Source organism: Cynocephalus volans, chromosome 10 (assembly GCF_027409185.1).
Source record: "Cynocephalus volans isolate mCynVol1 chromosome 10, mCynVol1.pri, whole genome shotgun sequence".
In the NCBI taxonomy this organism is placed as follows: Eukaryota; Metazoa; Chordata; class Mammalia; order Dermoptera; family Cynocephalidae; genus Cynocephalus; species Cynocephalus volans.
This window is the reverse complement of record NC_084469.1, coordinates 111,642,281-111,652,156: the sequence shown is the minus strand read 5'-3', so window position 1 is coordinate 111,652,156 and position 9,876 is coordinate 111,642,281. Positions and strand designations below refer to the sequence as shown.

The window sequence follows — 9,876 nt, the reverse complement described above, 5'->3', positions numbered from 1 at the left end:
TGTTCTAGATTTTAGCCGTACCCGCTCCTCCTGGTTCGTCGATATATGAAGCGAGAGCAGAAGATGAGGATTTATGAAATATTCGCTTTTTGAAGGAAAAAGAAACGGCCTTTGGTCTTGGCTTGGGTACGAGATGAAGCCAGCATTTCCTTTACCAAGATGGCGACGGCGCGGAGACGTAATGAGCGCGCGCCGCCGGGAACTCAGCGCGCAAGCCCCGCGGTGACGTCATGAAGACGGGACCGGGTCAGCTCTGGGGGAAGGAGGTAGGAGATGCTGCGGCGCAGGCGGAGCCCGGGTGCTGGGGGCGGGCGGGCCCGGCGGGGGCTGCTCGGCCTGGGACCACCCCCCGGGAAGGCCGAGGGTGGGGTGCTCGGAGACAGAAGCACTTCCGGCGCCTAGTCTCCGCGGCTCCGCTGGGGGGGCTGTGCCCGTTTCCCGGACAAGGCGACTGAACCCCATGGGGACAGCGTCGGGGTTGAGGCCGCGCAGCCGGGCACGGCCTCCGAGCAGCTGCCGATCTGCAGGGCGACAGAGCTGGGTGCGTCCGCAAGAAGCAGGGGAATCAAGGCCGGGGGAGCCCAGCAGGGACAGCCCAGCAGGGACAGCCCAGAGGGTCCCTTCCCGCACATCCTGTCCATCACTTGGGTCTGGGCTCCCCCTGCGCAGCCTGAGCCGCTCCCTGGACTCCAGCTGGGCTCCCAGCTTCCCACTCCCCCTCCTCAGCAAGCCATTACCCAAATCCCCTTTTTTCCCAGCCTGCCTCCCGCACAGCCCTGCAGGCTCGGGTCTCCCCACACCTTTAGGCCTTTTCTTAGATGTCTCCTCCAAGAAGCCCTTTGACTCCCCCCAGCACACACACCACTGAGTCAGAAGCCCCCTCCGACCTTCCCCTCCACCCTGCATGTCCCCATCGCAGCTCTGGTTTTGTGTTGTAACTCCTATTACTGGTCTCTCTCCCAATCTGTCTGGGAGTGCCATGCAGGCAGGAAGCTCGTTTGTGCCACCTCTTCCCATCGCGTTCCACACGCACTAGGTGATCAGTACGTGTTTGTTGAATGACAATGGGTGTGTGACTGAGTGTTTACCACGCAGAGAAGAAAGGACGTCTGTGTTAGTCAGCTGTGCCTGCCATGACAAAATACCACAGACCAAGAGGCTTAAGCAACAAAAATGTATTTTCTCACAGTTCTGGAAATTGGGAAGTCCAAAATCAAGGTGCCAGATGATTTGTTTCCTTGTGAGGGCTCTCTTCCTGCCTTGCAGACAGCCACCTTCTCTCTCCCAGCCTAGTGGGGAAGATGGCCAAGTAATTACATAAATAAACCTAAAATAACAACCCAGACAGGTGTCTCAGAGAGAAGTTTGTGATCTGAGATAGTGTCAGGGAAGGCTTCCTGGAGGCAGTGACACTTGAGCTGGGCCCTGAAGTTTAAGTAGGAGTTGATGAGGTAAAAAGAGGAGTAAAGAGTGTCCAGGTGGTGAGCACAGTAAGTGCAAAGGCCTTGAGGTGGGAACCTGCTTGGTTGCTGCTGGGTGAGTGAGGGGAGGATGGAAGGAAAGGAGGACAGGAAAGACGGCAAACAGGAGTTTTGTCAGGGAGAACCTCATCTGCAACCTGGACAGTGACCCCGCTTTTTAGTGCTCTCTTGGGGAATCCAGTAGGGGTTTTCTGTTGGGTAGATGTGGGCAGTCAGTAATGAGCACTTGATTCAGAGGAGCTGGGAGAAGTGTGGGATCAAACTGGTGTATCCATCGCCCCATAGTGGCTCTTGCACCCTGCAGGTAAGAGGGCAGAGGGACTGGAATCAACTCCATGTCTCAGATGAGGAAACTGAGGCTCAAGAGATCACCTCAGCCACAATCACAGAGCCAGGACTTGAACCCGAGTCTCCTAGGTCCGAACTGATCTCCCCCACGTTGCCCTGCTCTGTCCCAGTCTCAGCCTGGACTGCTGGGCCAAAGGACCACCCCTTGTGTCAGCTGAGGGGCCCCAATAGGTTTAAGGTTAGGGGGGCATTTGGTTGGCTTGGTGCATGTAAAGCACTTTGCAAAGGGCCAGACAGGGGAGGGCGGCACCTCCCATTTATATGTATTGTCATTCCCTGGCATCCAGCTGTGCAGGCCTGGGCTGTTGGGAACAGATCACTGCAGTTTCTTACCCAGGGTGAAGGGGACTTGGCTTCAGGTCTGTGCAACCTGGGGACAGAGGCCTCTCAGATGGCAGAATGGGAGGGGCCACACAGGGGTCCACAGCACCATGACTTGTAAGAGCCCACAAGTAGAGACAACACAGATGTCCAGCAAGGGATGAGTGGATAAATACAATGTGGTATATCCACACAGTGGAATATTACTCAGCCGTAAACAGAAATGAAGTCCTGTTCCATGCTCCAATGAGGATGAGCCTCAAAACCATCATGCTGAGTGAGAGAAGCCAGACACCAAAGGCTACACAGTGTGTGATCACATTTACATGAAATGTCCAGAACAGGCACATCCATAGAGACGGACAGCAGATTGGTGGTTGTGAGGGGCTGGGGGAGGGGGATGGGGAGTGACTGCTAATGGAGACAGCATTTCCCTTTGGGGTGATGAGAATGTTCTGGAACTATATAGAGGTGATGGCTGCACAGCATTGTGAATATACTAAAAAACACTGAATTGTATACTTTAAAAAAGAGAGAGAGAGAACACTGAGTCCTCGTTTTACAGACAGAGCCACTGAGGCCCCAGGAGGATCTTGGCAGCACAGGTGTGAGTCTGGGATTGCTGAGGGTCCCAGCGGCCCCCACTCACTAGTCCCTGTCCTCTTCCCACAGCCTGCTGAGGGATGCCCAAGAAGTTCCAGGGTGAGAACACCAAGTCGGCAGCAGCCCGGGCACGGAGGGCTGAGGCCAAGGCGGCAGCTGATGCCAGGAAGCAGAAGGAGCTGGAGGATGCCTACTGGAAGGACGAGGACAAACATGTCATGAGGAAGGAGCAGCGCAAGGTGGGTGGACCCGGCCTAAGGATTGACACATAAATGTGGCAGATCGTGGGAGGCCCCTGGAGCTTTGACCTGAAAGGCCAGGAGGCACTGGACATGCAGAAGGCAGGCAGAGGAGACGGCATGTGCAAAGGCCCTGGGGTGGCAAGGGCTTGGCTTGTCTGGAAAACAGTGAGGCAGCCGCTGCCGTCTGTGGGTTCCTTCCTCTCCTTCCAGTAATGCCAGGGTTGGGCTAGAGTGGTAGTTCTTGTCCTGGAGCAGTCCTGCCCCGGGTGACACTTGGCAACATCTGGAGACATGTTTGGTTGTCACAGGTGGGTAGAGGCCAGTGATGCTATTTGACACCCTACAATGCACAAGATGCCCACACAACAAGAATGAGCCAGCCTCAGATGTCACACTGCTGAGACTGAATGCTAAGTCCCTCGTTTCCGACCTGCTGACCTGGAGCGCACAGGCTCTTCCAGGTGTTCATAAAAACACGGAAGCCCCAATGAGCCCCAGGACAAGCATACAGTGGGTGCTTAATTGGTGTCTGGGGAGTGGTTCAGGGCTGATGCTGACTTGCTTCAGCCTGTAGGTGGCGCCAGTGACCCATCGCAGCCACAGCTTCTGGTTCCCCTGTCCCAGCCCACAGGCGGCTATCCTGACGCATGCCCAGTTTGTGGGGCGCTTGGGTGCTTCTGCCTGTTTTTCCGTCATCTTTCTGTGCAGGGCTGGATCCTGCCTTGTTTTCAGTGAACATTGAATGTCACTGGTTTCCACACCCATGCCCCCATGCTGCATCAGGTCCATTGAGATCTTTAAAATTTTTTGATCATCACAATGTTGACAATACAGGAAAGTTGAAAATCCCAAAGAGGGCTAGCTGGTTAGCTTAGTTGGTTAGAGCAGGGCGTTATGACACCACGGTCAAGGGTGCGGATCCCCATACTGGCCAGCCGCCAAAAAAAAAACACCCAAAAGGAGAAATGATGTCTGCCAAAAAGCCAGTATCCAGACAGAAGAACCAGACACCTTCCTCTCAATAGTCTTGGGAGCATCGGCCCAGTCCACAGTCCTCAGGAGCTCTCCCCGTGGCCTGCGTTCTGGGCATTGGGGTTGTCCCCATCCTCCGGGTGAGGAGACTGAGGCACAGAGAAGGCAGCAAGCTCAGATCACAAGGCTGGGAGGAGGGGCTGGAGCCGAGCTGGAGCCAGGCTGGAGCCTTCGTATTTGTTGAGAGGTTTGACTAACAGACAGCAAAGTGTACCTGTCCTAGGTGTATAGATTACCTGTCTGCACACCTGTGTAGCACACACTTGGAAGAACATACACAGCAGGGGTCAGATAGGCAATAGGGGCCAGATGGTGAGTAGCTCAGGCTTTATTTAGGGACCAGGAGGCTCTTGAAGCCACACAAAGGCGGCCAACAATAGGGTTGTAAATGGGTGTGATTGTCCCCATAACACTCTACCAAAACAGGCCAGGGCCTGTAGTTTGCCAGTCCCTGCTCTCTAGAACATTCTCAGCCCCCAGGGGCTCCCTCATGCCCCTCTCAGGCAGTTCTCTGCAGCTGCACCTCTCATGACTTCAAACACCACGGCCTGACATTGCTCTTGAACTTGAAGTGAATGGACTCCTCCGCCTGTGGGCTCTTTCTGTCTGGCATCTCTCAGCCGGACTCGCCGTGTTGTGTGTGGAGCTGCTGCTAGACCTTCTTCACTAATGTGTCATCTTCTGGAGTCTGTCTCTCCCTCCTCCTGCTGACCAGTGTGTACCAGGCCTCCCTGAAGCTCACCTGGTCCCACTTTATTTTCTTATATGAGATCTGCTTTTAAAATACATTGTTTCTGTGAAAAAATGAAAAAAAGAAACCCATGCTTGCTCCAAACCACTAAAAACTATATCCCCCCCATGTGACATCAAAGGCTTTTGTCACCCCACGTTATACCTGGAAGCCCGTGCCCTTGGTAAGATGTGGTCCCACAGCCACAGTGCTTCTGGTTGTGCCTTGGCCACCACAGGCTGGGCCACCATTCATCACCTGTCCCGAGTTTTCGGCATTTTGTCTCCACTTGTTCCATATTAAGCAACTCAGCCAGGAGCACCTGATCTGTGACTCTGTGGATTCCATCTCAGTTATTTATAAGGCTCATTTTTGCTGGCTCTGGAATGTTCTACCAAGTGGACTCATCCTTTACCCATCACCAGATGCTCCCAGTTGCTAATTGCCATTTTTAAAAACTGCGAGTGACTTTTTAAAAAAAATTGGGGGCTCACTAGTTAGCTTAGGTCAAGGGTTCAGATCCCCAAACTGGCCACCTGCCAAAAAAAAAAGTTTTGATGAGTATCAAAATAGAAATGCTCACGCTCTCTCCTCTGTTCCCTTGTACCAGTGGTGCATGCTGTGTATCCTTCCTGAGTTACTGGAGCCTTCTGGTGTCCATTCATTCATTCTGCACACTCTTACCAAGCACCTTCTGGACACCAGGCACTGGCAGGGCTGGGGGGACGTAGGGCAGTGCAGTGCAACAGGTCCCTTCCCTCTCTGGGCTCCCTGTCTTGGGGGGAGGACAGCCAGCACAGGAGGAAACCAGTGGAGGAGGAGGGCCACCATGGAGGGGTTTGGTCCTCACCTGCATGCATTCATCTCACTGTGTGCTGGGTGTGCCCCAGAAAGCAGCCATTCATACCTCAGGCCAGCACCTCTGCCCAGAGATGACGGGAAGACTGGAAAACAGGTTTCAGAGCACAGGAAAGATCTGTGTGGTGGAGGGGCAGATCAGCAGTGGGGAGCTCAGGATGAGCTGGAGTTAACCAGGGAAAGAGGCCAGTGAGGGCACTCTAGGTGGAAGAAACAGCCAGTGCAAAGGCCTTGAGGCAGGGCAGTGTTGGGGCCATAATGAGTATGGAATGTGTATGTGCCACACGTGGGATAGGAGCCTCGGGGGCCATTGCCTCTTCACGAGGGGGAAACTGGGGCCCAGAGTACGATGGCCCTGCTGGAGGTTCCCGAGCATAGAAGTGGAAGCCCAGTGGCTGCACTTGACCACCCTTGACTTCAGCATATGCTCCGTTTCCTGCTGTGCAGGTGGTGGTGGGGGTTAGAGGCCCAGTGGGTGTCCTCGGGCATCTCCTGGGACACTTAGTTCCTCCAAGTCTGTCTGGAGACCCACAGGTAGTCCCGGGGGGCACTGCAGGTGTGGGGACCATCCCTGGGGAGCCCTCAGGAGTAGGCAGCAGATGGCAGAGTCGCAGGCAGCAAGGGGCAGGGCCCTGTGGGGGTGCTGGGCAGGAGGCAGGGGAATATTGTCAGCCTACAGCTGCACTATCAATAACCCAGAACCTCTCCCTGCCCCTGGGTGGGGTGGGGGCAGTGGCCAAGGATGAGTCCCATACGCCAGATGTCCCCTCATCTAGCCAGCATCAGGGCCTGCCTGGGCGCTGAGGTGGGATAAACCCCAGCTTCAGTGACACGCAGCAGGGGACACTTGGACAGTGCCTCCCCCTTGGCTTCCTGACCCATTAGGGCAGAGCCCCTGCCCTCACCAGCAAATAGGTCCAGTCCTCCTGAAGCTCCCATCGCTCTTGTAATCCAGTGAGAGCCCCTCCTGAAGTCCTCCAGGCTCCACAGCCCAGCCCTCTGCTGTCTTCTTCCTCCACATTCCCCTTCACTCCATACTCCAGCCTCCAATCTGTTCCTCTGTGATGCCAAGTGGTTGCTATGTCGGGGCTTTTGCACCTGTTACAGCCACCACTAAGGACTCCTGTCCCCCAGCTTTCCCCCTGGCCGGCCCTCCTCTGGCCCAGGCTTTACTCCTCCTTCAAAAGCCACTTGCCTGCCCTGACCAAGGTTCCTCTGTTGTTCCTGTACTCATGTAGGATGGGAGTCCCAGGTAGGACAGGACCTGGGTCCATCTTGCTTCGGGCTGTGTCCCCTGCACCCAGCACAAGGTCTAGCATACAGCAGAGCCTCAGTTTCTGTCAGCTGAGATGAAATCCCTGGTGGACCCTGTGCGAGGGGGATGGGGCCCTCCGCCTGACCAGCCTGTCCCCGCAGGAGGAGAAGGAGAAGCGGCGCCTGGAGCAGCTGGAGCGCAAGAAGGAGACGCAGCGCCTGCTGGAGGAGGAGGACTCTAAGCTCAAGGGTGGCAAGGCCCCCCGGGTAGTGGCCCCCGGCAAGGTTACCCGCGCCCAGATTGAAGACACGCTGCGCCGTGACCAGCAGCACAGGGAGGCCCCGGACCCAGGTGGGGCCGCGTCCTACTCCGGAACCGCCCTTTCAGCCACTACAGGATGGGCAGCAGGACTCATCCCTGGGGCAGAGTCGGCAAACCCTTCCTGGCCCCCAGAGAGGCCCCTAGGGTCCTGCATGGTGACGTGTGGGTGGCGTCCTGAAGGGCCTGGCTCTGAGCACAGACAACGCCCAGGGCAGTGCTCCCAGGGTTCCCCAGGGCGTTAATGGGGTGCCCCAGCAGGCGGCAGGGAGGTTCAGCAAGGGGCTGGGCGCTGGGAGGGCAGGACCCGCCGGAAGCGCCAACCCCACAGGTAGGCAGGTCCTGGGAGGACTTTCTGTCGTCCCCCCCCCCCCCCCCCCCCCCCCCGTCCCATCATTCTCTCCCACCTCCCTCCCGCACTTGTTTGCTTTGTCCACCACTCTGTCTCTGTCATATCCCTGGAACTCTGCATCCCTGCTTATCTGTCTCTGTGTGTATGTCTGTCACCCACCCATCCGGCCATCCCCTTGCCCCAGCCGAAAAACCCAGGAGCCATCTGGAGGTGCCACTGGAGGAGAACGTGAACCGCCGCGTGCTGGAGGAGGGCAGCGTGGAGGCGCGCACCGTCGAGGACGCCATCGCAGTGCTCAGGTACCGGGGCGGGGCAGGTGCATTCAGGGTGGGGCTCAGGGGTGGGGCTCAGGGGCGGGGCCGAGCCTTGATGGGCCCTGAGGGTGTGTTCAACACCCCCAGTGTGGCTGAGGAGGCCGACCGGCACCCGGAGCGACGCATGCGGGCAGCCTTCACCGCCTTTGAGGAGGCCCAGCTGCCACGGCTCAAGCAGGAGAACCCCAACATGCGGCTGTCGCAGCTGAAGCAGCTGCTCAAGAAGGAGTGGCTGCGCTCTCCTGACAACCCCATGAACCAGCGAGCGGTGCCCTTCAACACACCCAAGTGAGCCTGGAACTGGGAGGGCTTCCCCGCAACGGTCCAGGTCGCGACCCCACGTGCTCTCCTGCTGGATCAGCTCTGAGGGGGGATCACAGAGAGGCCCAGGGGCCCAAGCGCCTCTTCTAGGGGCTACGTGCCATCAACGGCCACCCCTCCTCCTGCCACCGGGTCCCTGCTCTGAGTGACACCCCCACCCCCACGCGCGTGCGTGTAGAGCCCCAGGCTGCGCGCCCAATAAAAGCGATTGGCAAGGCTGCAGTGCGGCCCCGTGTACACTTGACACCAGAGTGGGTGGGTGGAGAGAGTGGGGCCAGATGCTGGGAAGGACGTATTGCCACAACCCTCGCTGGGTACCTGCTGTGAACTGCACTGAGACCACAGCTGGAAAAGACGGGAGCCCCCAACAGCAGTGTTGCTGCAAACTGAGAGCTGTGTCTGAATCCCCGACCGGCTACTGGGGCGCCTGCTTCTTGGCCGTGCCAGTTGTCCAGTGAGAGACCTACACGACTGTCCCCTGCAGATAACACTTCAGATTCCAGTTCATGTCACACACCGTGCTTGGGGTCAGGAAATGCTGGCCACTCTGCTGTTTTTCCTCCAGGGCGGTGTCTGGGCTGGATTCCGGGCAGCCTTCCCGACCTTCGTGGGGGATGAGTCAGATTCCAACTCAGAGGGAGGAGGAAGGGGGCGTTGGGTAGGCAGAGGCCTGGAGACTACAGCGGGCAGGTGGATCGGGGATGGGAAAGAGCGTTCCATGGGAGACTGTGTGCCTGGGAAGGGCGAGTGGGATTTGAACCCAGTTTTGGCTTCTTAGAGCTTAGCCCTGCCCTGGTGTGCCTGGGAAGGGCAGGTGGGATTTGAACCCAGTTTTGGCTTCTTAGAGCTTAGCCCTGAAGAATAGAGAGGGTGGGCAGCTGGGAGTTGGGCCCTGAAGCTGCGCGGCTGGAGCAATTGCTTGGGCTGCAATGCTTGGAAAGCTGCTTCCATCCAGGCCACGCTCCTGGCCCCCGAGGGCTGGCAAGGGAAGGAGATACCCAGGAGGTGCAGTGGTCAGATCTTCTGCATCACTTGCCCAGTGGGCTGAGGGCAGAGTAGCAGCTCACACCAGTAATGGCCATCCAGGCAAGGGAACAGTGTGTGTTGAACGCCTACTGTGTGCCAGGCTTTAGAAAGCCCTGCAAGGAACCGAGATCATCCATGACAGAAGGGGCAACTGAGGCACAGGGGTGGAGTTGGAGGATTTACCGGGTCACAGCTATGCCTCCCACATAGGTGACACCCTCCCTGTTCCCACAGAGCTGTCCCAGCAGTCTCTTGCCCCCATCCCCCATCCCCCTCTCACTCCAGCCCCACCTGGCCTGTCTCCCTGCTGTCCGCTTCTCCAACACAGCAGGCCTGTCCACCTCAGGTCCACCACCCTGTTGGCTGCTCCCGCCAAGAATGCCACTCTTCTAGATCTCAAGTCTCAGATGCAGGTCCCCACAGATGTCCCCAGCTCCACAGGTTTGGGGCTGGGTGAGAGGAGCTAGGCTCTGCCTAGAGGTGGAGAGTAGAAGGCCTCGTGGAGGAGGGGCCTTGAAGGATACATAGGAGTTCTCCACACAGGCAAGGGACAGAAAAGACAAAAGGAAACACGTGCAAAGGCCTGGAAGTCGCAATTCTTCCTGTTCAAGGGAGAGGTGCCATTAATAATTGGGTACAGCCGAAACGTAGTATGGAGCATGCCTGAAACAATGC

The 9,876-nt window shown here is 57.2% G+C and overlaps 1 protein-coding gene across 2 annotated transcripts; it reads left to right on the top strand.

Annotated features, from left to right (window-relative positions):
- The first annotated feature begins 220 nt into the window (after positions 1-220).
- On the top strand, positions 221-8,397 carry CCDC124 (coiled-coil domain containing 124). Of its 2 annotated transcripts, none has more exons than XM_063112343.1 (5): positions 221-266; positions 2,823-2,992; positions 7,032-7,221; positions 7,725-7,839; positions 7,942-8,397. In XM_063112343.1, exons 2-5 carry the CDS (start codon positions 2,834-2,836, stop codon positions 8,144-8,146), a joined length of 669 nt encoding a protein of 222 aa, XP_062968413.1. In that variant the 5' UTR covers positions 221-266; positions 2,823-2,833; the 3' UTR covers positions 8,147-8,397. The 2 variants fall into 2 exon arrangements, with proteins under 2 accessions (XP_062968413.1, XP_062968411.1); XM_063112341.1 differs by lacking the exon at positions 221-266 and adding an exon at positions 454-541.
- The last annotated feature ends 1,479 nt before the right edge of the window (positions 8,398-9,876 follow it).